Source organism: Struthio camelus, chromosome 30 (assembly GCF_040807025.1).
Source record: "Struthio camelus isolate bStrCam1 chromosome 30, bStrCam1.hap1, whole genome shotgun sequence".
In the NCBI taxonomy this organism is placed as follows: Eukaryota; Metazoa; Chordata; class Aves; order Struthioniformes; family Struthionidae; genus Struthio; species Struthio camelus.
The window spans coordinates 3692810-3711774 of record NC_090971.1 but is presented as its reverse complement, the minus strand read 5'-3'; the positions used below and the strand labels follow the sequence as shown (position 1 = coordinate 3711774).

The window sequence follows — 18965 nt, the reverse complement described above, 5'->3', positions numbered from 1 at the left end:
GATGCTGCGGGTGCAGCAAGGATGCTGCGGCGGGATGCGGCAGGGATGCTGCGGGGCAGCGGGATGCTGATGCTGCGGGTGCAGCCGGGATGCTGCGGGATGTTGCGGGTGCAGTGGGATGCTGCGGGTGCGGCGGGAGGGAGCCGGGTGGTGCCCACGCCGGGCTGGCAGAGGGGTTTGCAAAGAGCCCAAGCCCCGCGCGGGGGTCCCAGCCCTCCCCGGCGCCCGCGTCCACCCAGCTGGCGCTTTCGCTTCTGCCTCGCCGGTGCCGAAGGGGGAAGTCAGCCGGCGAGAGCGAAACTCGGCGGCTCCAACGGTCACGCGTGCCGCCCCCTGGCCCGCCGTGGCCGAGCCCTGGTGGGGAGCGCCGGCCCGGGGACCACCCTGCCCACCTGCTGAGCCCGGGGAGCACTCGTCGCATCCAACAGCCCGGCCGGAGGCGGCAGCTCCCAAACGTGCGCCCCCCCCCCTCCCCTGCCTGCAGAGACGATCTGGGCGGGTTTTTCCCGCATATTGGTGGCAAGCCAGGGAAACCCCCCCCCCCAAAAAAAAAAAAAAAAAAAGAAACCGCCAGAGGCTCGTCGGACCCTGATGAGCCCCAGGGAGGTTCCCGGTGGCCGCGGAGCAGCGGGCCGAGGGGCTCCGTCCGTTTGCCGGGACGGAAAGGGAGAAAACCTGGCTTTTGGCTGCTGCCGGCGTTGTGGCTTTGACGCTGCCGGGACCCCAGCTGCTGGTTTTTTAGGTTGCTTCCCCCACCCTAGGGGGAAGTTTGGGTTTGGAGCCCAAATGTTTGCGGCCCCCCGGGGCCCGTTGCTAGAGGAAACGCCGGAAAAAAGAAAAAGAAAAAGGGAAGGAGAGATTGCGGCGAGGCTGCTCTTCCCCCTCGGCAATCTGCGCCTCCGCCTTGGCCTTTTGGGCTCCGCGTCGGATCCCGAAAGGGACCGGAAACGCTCCGTCCCTCCCCGATCCGATTCTTGCCCCGATTTCGGAGGTTGCCGCGGCCCCCGGGCTGGTGGGGGGGGAGGAATCGGAGCCGTCCCGGGAAGCAGCCGCTTAGTTGCCTCGCGGTGGCTCTGCTAACGGAGGTGCCCGGTCCTTTCCGCCTCGTCCTTAGCATCCCGCCTGCTGCGCTGCCGGCGGAGCCCTGGGAGAAGGGAGGCGCCAGCAGCCGCCCGCGTTTCCCTCTCGGAGCCCACCTGCCACGTTCAATATCCCGTGAGTGAGGCCGGGTCCCGGAGGACTCGACCACCCATCCGGGCAAGTTCGGGAACTGGAAGGCTTGACGCGAGACGGAGCCGGCGACGGGTGGCCGGCCCCCGTGCTCCTCTCCGCAGGGTTTCTAGCTCTCTCGAGGAGACGGTGATACGATCTGAAGCCTCGGTACCGCCGGCCCCGTTGTTCGGGCTGGGCAGCCCGGCGCGTGTCATGAGTTCTGGACGGGTCTCAGCCTGCCGGCGGGATCTGCCAGCCCGCCGCCGAAACGCCAGGTTAATTTATCGCTCGTCTTCAGCGTCCCAGCGAGCTTGCCAGTGTCTCCGAGCTCCCGTAGCCGGGGGGGGGGGGGGGGGGGGGACCGGGGTCCCCAGCCGCCTGCGGCTGCCGGACGAGGCAGGACAAGCGCCAGAAGAGTAAAAACGCGGCTTTTGCAGCCCGAGCTGGCTGCGCGGCCCCGGCGCTTGGTCCGTCGGTCGCGAGAAACGCCGCCGGCCGCTTCGGCAGTGGGGGGGGGGGGGGGGGGGGGTTGGCCGAGGGTAGGGATCGCTCCCGGTGCGCTTTGCGCCCTTAAGGACGCGAGCCGGGCTGCTTTAAATAAACAGCCGCTGACATTTTTGCTGTCGGGGGGCCGCGGTGCTCGTAAACAGTAGGTGACATTTCGGTACCAGCTGTCGCGCCGCGGGCCGGCGGGGAAGTTGATGCAGCTCGCGGTGGCTTTAAGGGAGGCGAAGGTCCGCGGCGGCGGGCGCCTGGGCTTGCAGCCATCGCGCCCGGGGAGGGAGCTCGTCGTGGCGGGAGGAGCAGCGCGCTGACCCCAAAGCTTTGCAGGGCGGCGCGGGGGGAGCGGGCTCGCCCCTCGGGGCTCGACGCCCGCCCCGGCGCGGTTTGCAAGGTGACGCTTCTCCCGCCGCCTCGTCTCGTGGCCCAGCCGGAGTGGGGGGGGGGGGCAAGTTTGGGGTCGGGTGCTCGCCGCCGCCGTGCCTCAGTTTCCCCTGCGTGCAGCGGGTGCAAAAACGTCGTCGTTTGTCCCCCCGGCGGGTAGCCGGAGATGCGCGAGCCCGCGTAGCGGGACGGGAGGGCGGCGGCGTCCCGGCTCTCCTTCCTCCTCTTCCTCGCCGCCCTCGTCTTCGCTTGGCGCGGCCCCCGGCCCGCGTCCCTCTTTGCCCCCCTTCTCGTCCTCCTTCCCCCGGAGGGGAAAAGGTTCCCGCCGCCGGAGAGCATCCCGCGCGTCTCCGTTGGTGCTTGGGGACACCGGGGGACGCGCCTCGAGCGATGCCACCGCCGGGGCACGGCGTCCGGCCCCGCCGCGCTTAACCACCTCCCTCTGCTTTTGCATCTGCCTCTGCCCTTTAGCCGGGCGCCGGCGCGGGGGGCCCTGGCCGCTGGCAGTGACGGATCGGGGACAGTTGCCGCCTCGCCGCCGGCGGCCGCGGAGCAGGACGCAGCCGCCCCGGCTCCTGTAAGTACCTCTCACTCTTTCCACCGGCGAGTTAAAATTAGCAACTTCTGGGGGGTTTTTTTTGTTTTGTTTTTTGTTTTTTTTTGGTTAAAGCAGCCGGGGCTTTAAACCCTGCCAGCCCGGCTGCTCTCCTTGCATTTCCCCCCCTACCAGCTCCTTTTCCCTCCTTATTTATTTTCTTTTTTGCAAGCGTGCACGCTTTATTTATTTATTTTTTTAATTATATCATTATTTCTTTTTGCAGCCCGGCGCGGGGTTTCTTGCCAAATAAACAGCACCCCCCCCCCACCGCCGGCCCTGCGCCCATCGGCTTGCAGCGCCCGGTGCCGTTTTTAGCGCCCTTATCTAGCGCCGGCCCCCGGGGTCGCTGCGGCCTCCAGGCTCGCCCCCCCCCCACACTTTTTGCTCCCCATGCAACATCTTCCGAGCAAATTTGCTGCTTTTTTTTTTTTTTTTCCACCCTCCCCATGCATTTGCGGTTAAAAACGCTCCGTCGGGCCCCGTTGCTTTTTTCCCCCGCCCCCCCCGGGCTACGTGGACGGTTGGCGTGGAGGGAAGCGGGAATTTTTTGCCTGGAAAAGATCGGCTGTGCAAAGAGAGGGGGAAACTGAGGCACGGGGCTGGGGGCGGGGGGGGATGTGGCTCGCCTGAGGATCCCCCCCCCCAACTTTACAAACCCAAAGAGCGCTAGGGCCGCCGGCTCCCGCGACGGAGAGGCAGCGGGCGCCCAGCAGCGTCCTTCCCGCGGCAGCTGCCCGACGCTTTCCCGAGGGGAGTTTGCGCCGGCGGCCGGGCTGCGCGTCCCGTACGGCTCTGAGACGATCCCGAAACCGGCAGCGGCCCGCGTGGGCCCCCTAGTTCCCTTTATTCGAAGGGGGGAGGGAGAGAAAGAAATAGCGTTGTCCGGCGGCCGGTTTCCAGCTGCAGCGAGCTCCGCGCGTGAGCAGCATTTAAGGCGGAAAAGTAGGTTATTTATGTTTTATTTTTTATTTTGGGGCGCGCAAACCTGTTAGCGGAGCGGGTCGGCGTAGGGACCGCTTTCCGTTCCGGCTTTGGAGCTGCCGGGCGCTGGTCCGCTCACCGACTCCCATCCCCCTGGCGTCGGGGCGCCGGCGGAGTTCCCCCCCCCCCCCGCCCCGGCCGCCTGCCCCGGGTAAAACCCACATTGGGGGGGGTGCAGGCTTGATGGGGGGGGGATCCCCGGCCCCCCTTGTCGGGGAGCCCCTAACTTTCCTCCGGAGCGGATCTCGCTTGTGCCGGAGCTGGCGGTGGGCTCCGCGCCCCCCCCCCCCCCGCCGGGGCGCATCGCGTTTCGGGGACTTTCAGGCCCCGGCGCTCGGCGTGCTTTTCCTGTGCGTCTCCTCGCCGCCCCTTCCTGCCCCCTCGGTTTTGCATTTCGCCCTCCGGTTTCCCGCGCGCCACAGAAGCGAAAGCTCAAAGCGAAACGCCGCCGGCGTCCCCAAACCGCCTCCGTCCCCGTAGCCTCGGCGCCGGGTCCCGGTCCGCAGCGAGACCTGCTTTGGCTCCTGCCGCCGGGGCGGGGGGGGGGGGGACAGGTTTCGGCAGCCCCCCGGTTTCCATCTGGGTCACGGGTGCAGCATGCGGCCCCGAACGCTGCCCGCTCTCCTTCTCTTCTCCCTCTTTTCTTCTGTTTTTCGTTTTTAAATGTAACGAGGCGACTTTCTCCTCTGTCGCATTAAAACCTCCTGGTCGCCAGGTAGCCGAAGCCGCCGCCGGACGCGGGCAGGACGTGCGTCGACGTCGAGCTTCGGGTTGCAAATAGCTCCGGCCTCGGCTCAGGGACGCGGCGGGACGTCCCGGGGGCCGGCCGAGCGCGGCGCCGCGGCAGCTCGCCGTCCCCTTGCCAAAACCAAAAAAAAAAAAAAAGCAAGCGCTGCCCCATTGCACCGGGGCGGATTGAGCCTGGCAGGGGGGGGCTCCGCGCCTCGACCTGCTCCCTTTGCCCCCGGCTCCTTCCCCGGCATCGTTTAAGGGCTGCGCTCGTCTTTTTTTTTTTTTCCCCCTTTTTTTCCCCCGCGGACGCTGTGGCTCTTGGCACGGCCTGTGGTTTTGTTACAGCTCAGCAGAGCTGGCTGCGCGCTTGGCATCTGCTTTCCTCCGGCGAGCGCCTGAATCTGGGTCAGGAATACATGCATCTTTTCGGATTCCTCGGGGGGGGACCTCATTGAATCCAACCTCGATTCTTCTCTCCGGAGCCTCCCGAGGTTGGTACCTGCAGCCGGCGGGCCGGTACCTGCAGAAGGGCGCAAGCTGCTGCTGCTGCTTGGGCCGAAATCCCGGCGAACCGCAGCCCCCCGCCCCGAGAGGGGGGGTCCGCGCGGGGCCGCGTTTCCTCCGAGGTTGGCTGCGGCGCCCGCCCGCCCGCCGCCCCCCCCCGGCCGCCGCAGCTGGAGCCTCGGCGCAGGAACCCAGATAGCATCGCCCTGAAACCAGAACAGAAGCTTTGGAGGAGGCTCGAGCGCGTTTGTGTGGTTTTGATCTCGGTTTGTAGATAACGGGGGTGCTAAAGCGATGCTGAGCCGGGGCGGGCGGCGCGGCGGGCTACAGCGGGGCTGGGGAAGCAGGGGACCGTGCGCGCGCGTGTGCACGCTCGTGCACGCTCGTGCACGCTCGTGCATGCAGGTGCGTGCACGCACGCTCGCACACGCGCCCGCCCGCCCGGCCTCGTCGCTCGCGGGGCTTTAGGAAACTCGTTTGCTCCGCGCGCCCGCCTCGCCGGGTCCGGTCGGAGCCGCTGGGTGCCCTCGGGCCGGCGGAAATTAAAAGTCCTCGGCGTCGGCCCGGAGGATGTGTTGAAAAAGATGAAAAAAAAACAAAAAAAAACAAACCCAAAGCAACAACTAAGTCGCAAAAGGCAAGCCCGGCGCGAAAGGAAACAGGAAGGGCAGAAGAGCCGTTCAGCGCTCGCCTTCGAGGGGTCGCTGGAGCTGTACCCGTACCCCGGAGAAACGGGAGCCCAGCGCCGCGGGACGCCGCCGGCTTTGAACCGTTGCCGGCCCGGGGGGACGCGGCGCCAGCGGGGGGATGCTCGAGCCGCTGCTCTGCTCTTTTTTTTTTTTTTTGGGGGGGGAAAAGATGCATTTATTTTCCTATTCTTAAGTCTTTTGGATTTGCATTTTTGATCTGCCCTTTACCGGCCGGGCGGCCGACGCTCTGCTGAGATCCCAGGGCTTTTCCAGGTGGGGTTTGAAGGCTGCGCCGAACTTCGCTAAGGGGGGGCGACTAAAAGGGGGGACGCGGCAAAAGCGCGTTTAAAAAACTGGCTGAACGGCCACAGAAAGCGGATGTGAGATTTGCAAGCGCCCCTGCTTGCTCGTGGGGGGCCACGGGGCTGTTTCGGGGAAGCAGAGCGGTGACAGGTTAAGAAACGATGCTCACGCGGTGCCAAACATTGAGAATTAGGTAAAATAGCGTAGAAATGCACGTAACCAGTCAAAATATCCGGAAATAAAAAGTATGGAAGAGCTATCCCGGCTCTCGGAGCTGCGGCTTCAGCCCCCCCCCCCCAAAATCCCTTGTTTTGTAAAAACATATCCCAGCTGAGCTGCTGCTTCGCTCCCTCTTTCTTCCCCCATTTGCAAAATGCTAACTCCGCTCCCTCGCCCGTCTCTCCAATTTAAAGCAATTTACTGGGAGCCGGGTATGAATTACTCAGCACAGAGTTAACCAGCACCTGCTTGGGTTTAATTGGCACGTCTGCTAATTGCTGTGATAGTCATCCTTGTGTAAGCGCGCGCGGGAGGGCAGGGGGCAGGAGGGAGGGAGGGATGCGGCAGCTCCCCGCCGCTCGCGTCCGCGGCGGCTGCCTCCGTCCCGGCGCCTCGCCTGGGATCGAGCGCGACCGTCTCCTCCCCGAAGTGTCCAGGCGCCGCTTTCCCACCCCGGCTCGGCTTTTCCCAAACCGCCTTTGGGGTTTGCGCCCGTTTCACAGAGAAACTGAGGCACGGAGCCAGCGAAGGACCGGCCGAGGAGCGAAGGGAGCCCAGCTCCCGTGAGCCCCAAATTCCTATTGCGCCTCTCCCGGTGAGCCGGCAGGGCTGATCCTACGCCCCGGCATGGGTTTTGTGGTTTTTTTTTTTTTTTTAAAGTGCATCCGGTTGTACCAAACTGGGGGGGGAAAAAAAAAAAAAAAGAGGTGGGGGGGGGTTAGGAAAAAAAAAAAAGTGTCACCTCGGGCGCAGGGGAAGATGCTCAGCGAGCGGTTGCGTGGTGATAGTCACTATGGAGACGGGTATCGCTCCCTGCCTGCTCCCGGGGAAGAGGGAACGGACGGAGCCCCGCCGAGATTCTCCAGGGTCTCGGATGGATCGGGCTCCCGGCGCCCGCAAAAGCAAAACGGGGCTCGATAAGGCTCGTTTCCCGAGCGGAGCCGGCGAAGGAGAGCTAAACCGCCGTCTCAGAGGCGGGTCGGGCGGGTAAAGGGAATTTAAAGCTCGGGGATGTCACGCTGGCTAGAAACACCCCGGATTTTAAAAGGGGTTTAGGTGCTTGACGCGCAGCGCCGAGGGCGTCTCTGCAGCTCGCTGGGGCTTGCAGGTGCGGCCCCGAACCGCGGGGCTGCGGTCAGGCTTTCCGAAAGAGCCACCTGGTCAGGAAGCTCGAAAGGATACCTGGGGTTAAAAATACATCGCCAGAAATAAATAAATCGATAAAATAAACCCCCAAACGCTAACCAAAACAAGAGGAGCTATGGCAACGGGAAGAGAAAAAGGATGAGTTTTCAGAGGCGGGCGGTGGGGTGAGGGTCGGAGCGCGGCCGCGCTTTTCCCCGATCCATCCTTTCCTCCCTTCCCAGGTCCGAGTTTATATCCCGGGGGATTTTCCTTCTGGCGCGGGGGGGAGAGAGGGAGTCACGTTTCGGAGCGGCCGCTGCTTTTTTATCCCTACTCGGACGAGCGGGGGGAAAAAAAAAAAAACAAAACCCCCCCCCCCCCCCCCCGAGGCGGCCGCTCGTTGGGGTCAGATGGCAAGGATTAGGTGAAAACTCCCCGCGCGTTGGGTCGGTGCGCGTTGCCGGCTCGTTTGTAGCCGGGCGGCTGGTGCCGTCGGAAGCGGGCTCGGGGGCTCGGCGGACCCCCGCGTCCGCTTGCCTGCCGCCGTCTCCTTGTCGGCGCCAGCGGGCTGAAACGCGAACCCTCGTTTTTCTTTCTAGCTCGAGATAGGGTCGTTGCCCGCCGCAGCGCCCAGCGGAGAATTGCACGGAAAGATCTGGCTGAGCGCAAAACTGATCGAAACGACCCAAATCCGACTGTTGCTCCGAACAGGAAAATCTGGGGCTGCCTTGGCTTCTTGCTAAAGCTTTCTTCCCTTTGCCCCTCAGAATTAGGTTTCTGCGCCTGATTATTATTATTTTTCAGTAATCAAATAAAGCCATTTTAAAATTCAAAACTGAAGATTAGTGCAGAAACTGGCGACGGGTTTAAATTGCCCGAGCTAATCACCAGCCACTTGACTGCTTATGACTTTATTAAAAAGGAAGGAGGAGAGGGGGGGAGAAGGAAATAAAAAGCCACCGCTTCTCTGGAGCATCCCGGAGGAATAACGATTCGGGCGGCTTATCGCTGCCGCGTTGCCTTCGTCGACGAGCGTCGCGCCCTGCTCTGCCCGGCCGCCCCCGAAAGCCGCGTTGTCCGTTTCCGGGGCCGTTTCGCCGCTCTTTGGGGCTGGAGCGGGTGCCCGGGGCCGGGGATGCTGCGGTGCCTAAGGAGACGCTTTCGCGCCGCGGGGCGAGAGCGAGGTCGGGGCCGGGGCCGAACTCGCGAGAGCAGCGAGGGAAGCGCGCTGGGAAGGTGTTTTTCACGCCTTTCTCTTTCCCCCCTGCAGGTTCCCGAGCGGATGCTGAAGGCTCAACCCCGCTGGACTCCGCCGCGCAGGAGGGTACCATGAACTGAGAAAGCAGCCACCCAGACCTCTTTTTTTTTTTTTTTTGGGCTTTTATATTTTTGGATTTATTCCTGGTTTTCGTTGGAAATAAGGAAAGGAGAAGGGGGAAGAAGAAGAAGGGGGGGAAAAAAAAAAAAGCGATCTTTAATGAAAGCGTTTTGAAAAACGGGATTATTTTCCCCCTCCCTCCCCGGCACCGAAGTCGTCCCCGCGCGGCGAGGATTTCCGGAGAAGATGGGGAGAAAAAAGATCCAGATCCAGCGGATCACGGACGAGCGCAATCGGCAGGTTCGTGGCCCCCCCGCCCCGTCCCCGCGCGCCGTCCCCTCGGCCCCTGCCGCCTTGCCCGCGACCTGCCTCCTTTTCTCGCCGCGGGAAAGATCCCTCGCGGCTTTTCCGTCCAAACGCTTTCCCAGAGGAAAGCATCCTCTTCGGTTAGTTTTTCTTCTCTCTTTTTCTTTCTTTCTTTTTCTTTCTTCCTTTCTCCCCTTCTTTCTTTTCTTTTTGGCAGAAAATATATTTCATTTGACTTTTTCCGCGAGGTTCGTCCAATGAAAAACAGCGGCGGCGAGCGTCCGCTCTTCTGAACGCCAAAAAAAAAAAAAAAAAAAAAGCCCCAAACGCTTACTTTTTCCATTGAAAAATTCTACGCGTTTTCCCTTGCCGTGTTCCGCCCCGTGCGAGAGCCGAGCCCCGTACGCTCGGATGTGTCCGTGGCGGGAGGCGTTTTCGGTGCCGGCCCTCCGCGAGCGAGGTTTGTCGAGGAGGCTGGGAGCGGAGGCTTGGAGAGGACTTTCCGGGGGGTTTCGGCGCCGGGTGGGGGGGGGGGAAGCGGGCTGGGTCATCCCGAAAAAAGAAACCCCTCCGCGGCGCCGAGAACGAGGGAAGGGAGCAAGCAAGAGTCAGCGAATGTCGTTAGAGGAATTAAAAGGGCGGATTCGGGGTGAGGTCCGGCAGGCCAAAAATGCCCCCCCCACCACCACCACCCCGGCCGCTGCCGGGGGGGCCGGGCGGGCAAGTAATTCCTTCCTGACCCCTTGGGTGATCGGCTTACGCCCTCGAGCCTGGGATTTGATTACCCTCTCCGACTTAGCAGGTTAATTCTCGGAGAGGAGGAGCGCCGCCCGCCTAAGCCCCAGCCCCTCCGGCTTGGTTTTTTTTTTTGGGGGGGGGGGTCTCTCTCTTTCCCGTTTGGCGGTGACGCCGGCCGGTCTTCCGTTTCCTTTGGTCGTCGCCCTCGGGCATCCTCGGCGTCCGCCGCGGGGTTTGGCGCCGGGTCGTTGGGCTCCTGGAGGGCGACGGAGCCCAAATCTGGCCCTCGCTCTCGCGCCTGTTGCGGCAGGCGATGGAGAGCTCTCCCCTGCCTCAATATTAGATTTCGGGGGGGGGGGGAAAGGAGGGAAAAAAAAAAAGCCCAGCAACCCGCAGCCCCCCGGACAGATGGGGATTTTGCTGAAAGTTATTTTCTCTTGATTTGGCAAACGCGCGCTTCCCAACGCCGCTAATCATCCCTGCGCGCGCGCGGAGGGGGGGGGGGGGGCGGCCTTCGGAGGCTCCCAAAAGAGGCTGCGGGACGGCCGGGCGGACGGGAGAGGTGAGCGAGGCGAGCTCGGGGTCACCGTCCCCGTCTCCGTCCGCCGCGTCGCTCCCGGCGGTTCCTCGAAGCCCCTCCGAGGGCAGGGCTTTGGGCGGGAGCGGGACGCGGATGCGGGGCCGCATCCTCCTCGGCTTCCTTGCTCCCCCCCCTCCACCAGGTGACCTTCACCAAGCGCAAGTTCGGCCTGATGAAGAAAGCCTACGAGCTGAGCGTGCTGTGCGACTGCGAGATCGCCCTCATCATCTTCAACCACTCCAACAAGCTGTTCCAGTACGCCAGCACCGACATGGACAAGGTGCTGCTCAAGTACACCGAGTACAACGAGCCCCACGAGAGCCGGACCAACGCGGACATCATCGAGGTGAGCTGGCGGCCCGCGCGAAGCGGCCTCTCGAGGGGCGGTTTTCTTCCAGCAGCTGTTCGCGTGGCCCCGGCGCGTCACAGGCGGTTTTGGATGCTTTTCCCGGGGCCGTCGGAGAAATCTTCCCGCGGGAGCTGGCCGAGGACGCGTGCTGTTTGGGGCCGGGTTTTGGGCAGGGGAAAAAACCCCAAGCGCTCCGGGCTCCGCGCATCTCGCCGGCAGCGCCGGGTCGCTCTCGCGTTTTCCGGGGTTTTGTTCTTTTGCCGCCGGCGGACCCTTCCTGCCGGGCTCAGGCACGTCCCTTCCTCCAGCCGGCGAGCTCCGCTCCCGCCCGGCCGCGTTTCGGACCCCGAAGTGCGAAGATCCAGCTTGCCTTGATGCTTCCCTTCCCGCGCCTGCAAATCCTTGTCCCCGGCGCTGTCGTTTCCCCCCGCCGCCGCGGGCGAAACCGAGCGTTTTGCAGGACGGGAGGGATTGCGCGCGGCGCAGAGGCCGCCGCGGCCGCTGCGGCTCCTGGGCTTCGTCCAAACTGCCCCAGAGCTTGGGGGGCTGCGGAGCTCCGGCTCCCTCCTCTAAGGGAAGCGGAGCGCATCCGGCCCGAGCAGCGTTTCCTCTCACATGCTCTGCGTTTCCTGCTGCCGCTCTCGCCCTCCTCGGGTTACAAACCTGATCCCGTCAGAGGCAGCGCCGGCCAGACGGATAAAGCAAAAAAAAAAAGCAAAAAAAAAAGCAAAAAAAAAAAAGCAAAAAAGGGCAAAAAAAAGCAAAAAAAAAGCCGCCGACACGCGTCTGCTTGCAGATGGCCTGCGTTGCCCAAAAGCTCTTTTCTTGAGCAGCAAACCGCTGCCCGCCCGGGCAGCCCCTCCGCGCGCGGGACCTCGGCAGCTCCGCGCGGTGACAGTGATGATAATCCAATCTTACGCTTCGGGGCGTCAGGCCGGAGGCCGGCAGCGGCCGCGAGGGATTTTTTTTTTTCCCCTCCGCGCGCGTTTGGCTGGCGAGAGGGAAGAGCCCTTATCACCGTCTGCAGCAAGGCAGCAGCTCCGGCAGAAGTCTCTTAGACACCCCCAAAAAAAAAATAAAAAACCCCCCAAAGGGAGAATAGACCTTGGGAAATACGGCTGAAGATGATGACCTGAGCCGGCCGGAGGCGTTTTTCTGGGTCTGCGCAAGCTCTGCTCTCCTTGCTTAGGAGTATTGGTGGAGGAAAAACCCCCAAAATCATCGCGCGCGAGCTTGGGAGCTGCAAAACGGGGAAGGCAGCCGTGGGAAACAGCGGGAGCCGGGGACGCGTCGAGCGAGCCTCGTCGGCAGGCGCGCGGAGGAGAGCTCCCCTTTGCAAGGGGAAGGTTTCCCTTTGCAACGGCCGGCGCTCGCCCGCGGCGAAGAGCATCCGCAGCTTCGAGGAGTCTCCTCTGAGCGTCGTAGCCGGAGGCGAGAGGTCCTGCCGCGACGCCGGCGCGAGCCCCCGTTTGCCGCGGGCGAATCGCCGCCGGCCGGTGCCCTGGCTGCCGTGGAATGAGTTTTTTCTGTTTTGCCTTTGAAGGAGAAAGAGCAGGAGGAAAAACTCTTTCTAAAGAAAGAAAGAAAGAAAGAAAGAAAAAAAAGCCTCAACTTTCCATCTCTCATCTGCCTCGGGAAAACAAAAGGTTTCGGAAAAGAAATTCCCCCAAACCGGTTTCCAATAAAAAAAAAAAAAAGCGAAGCCGTTCCCTCCCCGCTGCGCGCAACTTTTTTTGGCCCCTTCTAAAAACAAGCGAAGGCATTCGCAGAAGTGGAAAAAAAATAACAGGGAAAATCCTGGTGTTTTTTTCATGCCCGTGGGACTCGGTGGCCGGGGCGGGAGGGAGCGCAGGGTCTTGCGGGGAGGTCGCCGAAACGCAGCTCCGCGGAGGTGCCCGTTGAAAGCCACCACCTCCCCGCTGGAAGGAGGCGAAGGGGCTTTCGCTTAGACGAGGGGCAAGAACGAGGGGGGCGGGCAAGAGCGAGCGGACCCCTCCCCGAAACGCGCCAGGACCCTTCTCCCGCTCCGTGGCTCCAATCACAGCAGCGGATTAGCGAGCGTGAAGATCCCGCGCGTGGGGCGGGCGGGCGCGCGCCCACACGTCCGAAATTTTGGACCCCGCCAAAACGCAACGCCCGGATCCGGTTTTCGGTGCCGCTCGGCGGCGGCGCGGAGCCAAACCGTTCTGCTCTCGGCGAGGCCCAGCCGATCTGGGAAGGGATTTCAGCGGTGAGAGAAAGCGTTGGGGTTCTTTTTTCTTGGTTTTTTGGGTTTTTTTTTTTTGCAGCGACTCCTAAGAACTGCGGTGAAGAGGCAAAGTTTGGCAGCGCTCGGCGCTGTACAAATACAGAGCAAAATCCGCCCGGGGCGTTACCAGGCTTTGTGCGAAACTTCACCGTTTTTTGCCTGTTCTGTTATAAACTCGCGTTTCCCGGCACTTAAGGTAGCTAAAGAGCCTCTCCAGGATATATTTTGGCCTCAAAATAGCAATGTTTATTACTGTTTAGGAAGACAAGGGGAGAATTGTCAAGGCCCCCCCCCCTTTTTTTTTTCCACCTTGCCGAATTTGGCATGAAAAGAGATCAAGACTTCCAGGAAATTCTGTAGCTTTGACTTAAAAAAAAAAAAAAAAAAAATTGGCAAGTGGCGCTTCCATAATGACGCCTAATTGCTTTTGGTATTTTGAAAATAAAATGATTAAATGTGCATGCGGAATGCAATCTGCAAACTGGCTACCAAACGTGAAAGGGGAACTTTTTCGTCCGAGCCCCGCTAGGGATTTTTGTCGTCCCCTCCGTGCGTAGCCTAAATAGGTAACTGCTGGGCTCCCCGTTAAGCTGCTTTGTGCTATATATATATATGTATGTATATGTATATGTACGTATATATATATTTATTTGGTTTTGTATTTGGAATAAAGCTGGGTAATTTTGTCTATTTTTAGCAGGTATCATTAAGATTTATTTCCCCCTCCTTGTCATCGTGCTAATTGCAGGTGAAAAAAAAAAAAAAAAAAAGCGCGTCTGAGCTGGTACGGGGCCAAATTCGGCGCTGGCGCGAACAGACCGGGGTCGGGCGCTGCGGGAAGGGGGCAGCCTCCGCGCATCCGAGGGGCGTCCGCCCTCTCCCGTCCCGTCTCCCCCCCCGCATCTCACCCTCTCCCGGTTGTCCTTTTCAGACGTTAAGAAAGAAAGGTTTTAACGGCTGTGACAGCCCGGAGCCCGACGGAGATGACTCCATAGACCAGAGCCCCTTGATGGAGGACAAATACCGTAAAGGCAGCGAGGATTTGGACATACTGTTCAAGCGATACGGTGTAAGTACCTCCCGCTCTGGCCGGAAAGCCTTCATTATATGTTCTTTTTTTTTTTTTTTGTTTTTCCCCCCGTTTTTTTTTTTTTTCTTCGATTTCCCACCCCAAACCCCGTCCCCCCCCCTCCCCGCCACGTAACAGGCGCTGAACAAGAAGCACAGAGAGTGCGAGAGCCCGGAAGGGGACGAAGTGTTTGCGTTGACCCCGCAGACGGAGGAGAAATATAAAAAGATTGATGAGGAGTTTGATAAAATGATGCAGAGTTACAGGCTCGCAGTGAGTAGCCGGTGGCCTGCAGCCCCCCTTTCCCCCCCCGCCGGCGCCGCGGCGCCCGGGGGCACTCGTGCATGGCTTTGCTTCGGAGCCGTGCTCTGCCTTGGCCCCGGCGGCGATGCTCGCTGCCCTTTGCACTTTTTAAGCCCCTTTTTCCCCCCCACCCCCCCACCCCAGCCTCTTCCAAAAGGAGTTTGGCCCCGATTGAGTTTGCACGAGAAGGGGCGAAGCCGCGGCCCCCGCCGTTCCCCGTTGGGGCATCGGTGCCGCTTCGGGCTTTCGCAGCGAGCCCCTCGGGGCGGCTGGTGGCCGCGGCAGGGAGCCGGGCAGGTTTTAACCTCCCGGGTGGCATCAGGACAGCGCGGAAAGGGATTTGCAGCAGGAGGAAGAGGTGGGGGGGGGGGGATGATGTTGGAAAAACGCGTTGCAAATCAGTCGGAGGGAGCAAAGAGGAGCGAGGCAGGCAAGCCGTCTTCGGAGGGATTAGCCTTGAGTGGCGGGCAGCCGTAATTAATGTTGCCACGAGCAGAAAGCAGGCTAATTTCCGAGGGCTGGATGCAGCGTTGCTAAAGGATCACCCCCACCCCTTCCCCAAAACCCGCCCCCCCCCCCCCGTCCTTTTTGGCCTTGCAAGCCCACGCCAGCAAAACTCTGGCTTTTCTCGAGATCTGGGTCTTGTGAAATCCCCACGCCTTTATTTTTACTGACTCAGCCGGCTACCGAGATTGCGAGCGTGACCCCGAGCGGCGCCTTGTTGCATCGCTCCGGAAAAGGCGGTGGGGTCTCCGTGCCGGGGCGCCCCGCCGCAGACGGGGTGGAGGGGGGGGCTGCGGAGGCCCCCCCCCGCCACCCCGGCCCCGCGCGAGGGGATTGAACGGCGATGGAGCTCTGCCTCGTCCCGCCGGAGGTTTCTCCTGGGCCGCCTTGGCTCAGCGGGGAGGAGGTTCCCGCCGGGCCGGGCTCGGCGCGGGGATGCCGCCGCGGCCCCGGTTCCTCGACCCCTTGACGCCGGTGCAAAGCCGGGTGTAAAAAGCCGGGAAACGGCCGTTTTTATGACGGCCAGCAGCCGCGGGGAGGCGGGCCGGGGCGAGGACCGCGAGCAGCGCGGTTGTGCCCTGCAGTGATTGCGGCCGGGCGCACTCCGGCGCTGGGCGCTTCGGAGTCAAGGCACAGCACGCGGCTTCCCCGACTAAACCCCGTGTGCGGCAGGGCCTGCGTCGCGCAGGTGGCGTGTGCGTGTGGTTGAAGGTGACGCTTTTCCTTTTTAACCTGGGGCTGGCGTTTGGTTTTTTGGGGAGGTTTTTTTTTTTTTTTTTCTTTTTTTTGCGGTGTGTGTTGAGAACTAACCGGACTCGTCGGCCGGGGGAGCTAACGACGGCCCCGTTGGCTCCCTGGGGTGGTGGCAGCCTGGTGGCCTTGGGGATGCAGCCGGAGCAGCGGGAAAACTGGGCTGCCGGGTGCATTTGAGGCTTACGAAATGAGCTGAGCGGAGGGGAGCTGAGCTGCCCTGGATAAGGTCCGGGGCGCCGTGGGAGCGCTCTGCCTTCGCCAGCCGGAGCAAATTGCAACGGGGCTTTAGCAAAAGCGCCGGTAAAGCCCCTAAGCAGGTGCCCAGCCCTGTTAGCGAAGAGCGGAGCGGGGACGGGAGACGGGCTGCCGGGAGGAGCGCGGCCAGCCCGGCGCGAGCTGGGGCCTCGGCCGCCGGCGGGGCTTCAGAAACGCCCGCGCTCCGCTCGGGTGAGCGGGCTCCCGCGGGAGCCAGCCTGCCGCTGCCGCCCGGCGCGCGCCGAGGCCCTTTCCAGCTGCCGCCCGGCGCTCCTCTGAAAGCAGCCGGCTGTCCGCCGCGGGCAAAGCGCAAGGGTGCCAAGCTTCGAGGCGGAGACCCTGCGGGAGGAGCGCAGGCTGCAGAGCATCCCGCGCCGGATGCGTCCCTCCTCCCCAGGCGCCGGCAGCGGTGCGGCTCCGCTCCACAGCTCCCCCCTTTTACCTCCGTCTCTCCGCTCAGTCCGCAGTGCCGGCGCCCAACTTCGCCATGCCCGTGACGGTGCCCGTGACCAACCAAAACACGCTGCAGTTCAGCAACCCCGGCAGCTCCCTGGTGACCCAGTCGCTGGTGACCTCGTCGCTGACGGACCCCCGGCTCCTCTCGCCGCAGCAGCCGGCGCTGCAGAGAAACACCGTCTCCCCGGGGCTGCCGCAGAGACCGGCCAGCGCAGGTGAGCCCCTCGCGTCCCCCCCAAGGGGGCACAAACCCTGCCTCGGCCGGGCCTTTGCTTTTTGTCGCGTGAGACGGCTGCCGGAGGTCGGCAGGAGCATCGTCCCCGGCAGGAGCATCGCTCCCCGGCGCAGCCCCTTCGGCCCGTTGCACCCCGGGAGGACGGTGACGGGGACTCAGCCTCGGGCTTTTCGGCCTCGGGTGGCACTTGGTGGCTGAGCGATTACTCGTGCAGATCCGGTTTGCAGCGGGGACCGGCGACGGGGAGCCCAGGGCCGGTCGGAGGAGAAAAATCTCGTCGGCCGCTTTGCCGAGCGGCCGGGGAACGCGTGACCGCAGCCCGGCTCTCCCGTGGCGCGATCGTAGATAAGGAGAGCGTGCAGAAAGCCCCGGCTTGCTCTTTCGGTTGTCGCAGATGGTCCATGTATATAAGTCTGCAAAGGGCCTGAGCCGGCAGCAGGGCTCCGGTGTCCCCGAAAGCGGGCAGCCCGGCTGCGCTGCCTGCGCCCCGGCCGGACCGCTAAGGAGCAGGGGCTTCGGCGGGCCGGGACCGGGGCCGGCGCGGCGCGCCGACAGCCGTAGCCCTGGCTGCGAGGGTCTCTCCTGCCCTCTCCCAGGCCTCTCTCCGCAGGGGGGAAAAAAAAAAAAAAGAGGCTTCGTTGCAAGGAAAGATCTGCCTGATACTTGCAGTTTCCATCTCGCTCAAGAGCCGTTTGTTTCGAGGAGGAGATAATTTCGCGGTTGCGAGCGTAGAGGTGTTCCAAGTCCGGCCATCTGCGTTTCATTCACTTGCTGCCTTGGACGCGGAAGAAATCCTCTTTATAGGAGCCAGGGCCTTGCACGTTATAAGAGCTATTTCTTTCTTTCTTTTTTCTGTTTTTTTTTTTTTTTAAATTTTTCTATTTTAAACAATGCACTTCAGATGGGAGCGGAGCGCCGGGTTGTTGTTCCCAAAAAAAAGCGGCGCTGGCGCGGCGGAGCGCTGGGTCGGCGTTTCGGCGCTCGCCGGTGCCTCCTGCCAGCAGACGGCAGGGAAGGGACGAGCGGCTGCGGAGCGGGATGCCGGCCGGCATCGGCTCGCCCCGGCTCCGAGCGGGATGGAGCCGCTCTCAGCCGCCACGCGGCTGCTTCGAGCCGGGGTCTCAGCGTGCTGCGATCCAGCGACGGCCGTCTGGCAGCCGGACAGGAGAGCTGCAAAAGCAGGCTCCCGTCTCGGGTTTCGCCGTTTGGGGCGAAAAGCGGTGGGATTTGCTTAGAGGTGGGATCCAGGGGCGGGATGACTGCGGTTCGGCGGTTACGCCGCGGGGGTCTCAGTGCAGGAACGACCGCCCCGCGGCGCGGCCAGGCGGCGCGAATAGGTCCCTTCCGGAAATATAATAATAATGCAAAGAAAAATAATATTTTTTTTTTATTGCAAGCGAGGCGAAGCAGGGATTTAGCCGGGATAAAAAGGCCTCTGGTACGGTTTGCCCAACTGTTTGCCTTCGCGTGACGCAGCCGTGGGAGGCCTCATTGTAACGGCTGCCTGGCAGCGCGCGGGAATGCTTTCCATTCGGTGCGAACATTACAGGGCAGCTAGGGTTTCACGCCGTGCCGCCGCGAGCCGGGCCTCCCTCGAGAGGGCTTGGAACAAAACAGCCGCGGTGTTTTCCAAGCCTCGCGCCGCCTGGCTCGCTCCCAAAGGAAACGGATCTGCCTGGATAGTGTTTCCAAACCCGATCACCGGGAATGCTGCTCATTTTGCCCGGGGCTCGCTCGCTGGGGAACGTGACGGCCCCGGTTTTCCCACCTCCTCCTCCCCCTCGCCCTGCCCCAAAGGAGCGATGCGCGCCGCCGCTGACCCCGTGTTCCCGGTTGCTTTGCAGGGGCGATGCTCGGGGGAGACTTGAACAACACGAACGGAGCCTGCCCGAGTCCCGTAGGTAAGCGAGGAGCTGCGCCGGCTTGGCGAAAGCGCGGCTCGGTGCTCCGGGGATGCCGGCACCGTGTCGCCTGGGTCCTGCCCTCCGTGCCTCAGTTTCCCCCCCACCCCACGTAAAAGAGCGGCAGCCGCGCTCAAAGCAACCCGGCGGTGGGAAAGCGCTGGGGGAAGGCTTCGGCGGGTGCGAGCCGGCTTCTCTCCTTGGGCTTTGCGCTAGCAAGTCAGGAGGTCGGTTAAGAGGGAAGCTGAGGGCTGCAATTGGGGAAGCTCTGGGTTGGGCTCCCCCGTGCAAAACCGGCTGCTCCGCCGAGCCCGGTGAGTCACTTAACACCTGATTCCTCATTGCACTGGGGTGCTGTAAAGGAACTTTATTGCAAGGAAAAAAGCTCATTAAGGTCCCTTCCCACTGCGCGAGCGTCAGCGCTAACGAGCTGACCTTGGGGGGGCTTAGCTCCCCGGCTGTAAAATGGGCGAATAACACCTCCTTCCCCTGCACATGTGCTCCTTGTGTCCGAAGGGTGAGGCGTCCGGGGCCGGGACCCGGCGGCAGCATCGCCCAGCAAAGGCCCCGCTGGGAAGCGGCGGCTGCCGGGAGCCGGAGCCTCTCCCGGGAGCTTTGCACCGCTCTGGGCTTCGCCACCTTCCCCGCGCCGCGGCGGGCGAGGACGGAGCGGGGGCTCTGCGGCCACCTCGCCGGCCCCCA

General features: G+C 62.6%; 1 protein-coding gene across 13 annotated transcripts in view; it reads left to right on the top strand.

The window, feature by feature from the left end:
• Window positions 1-18965, top strand: part of MEF2D (myocyte enhancer factor 2D) — a 43209-nt gene that overhangs the window by 13705 nt on the left and 10539 nt on the right. For 5 of the 13 annotated variants that reach the window (XM_068922362.1, XM_068922364.1, XM_068922367.1 and 2 more), the window contains exons 2-6: window positions 8519-8866; window positions 10333-10536; window positions 13719-13856; window positions 16132-16342; window positions 18207-18263. In XM_068922362.1, coding sequence (XP_068778463.1) covers window positions 8813-8866; window positions 10333-10536; window positions 13719-13856; window positions 16132-16342; window positions 18207-18263 — 664 coding nt within the window. In that variant the 5' untranslated portion in view covers window positions 8519-8812. Of the gene's footprint in view, window positions 1-877; window positions 1216-1235; window positions 1258-2417; window positions 2675-3382; window positions 3638-7726; window positions 8022-8518; window positions 8867-10332; window positions 10537-13718; window positions 13857-16131; window positions 16343-18206; window positions 18264-18965 lie in introns of those variants that run through there. The other 8 variants (XM_068922370.1, XM_068922369.1, XM_068922368.1 and 5 more) reach the window with 6 other exon arrangements.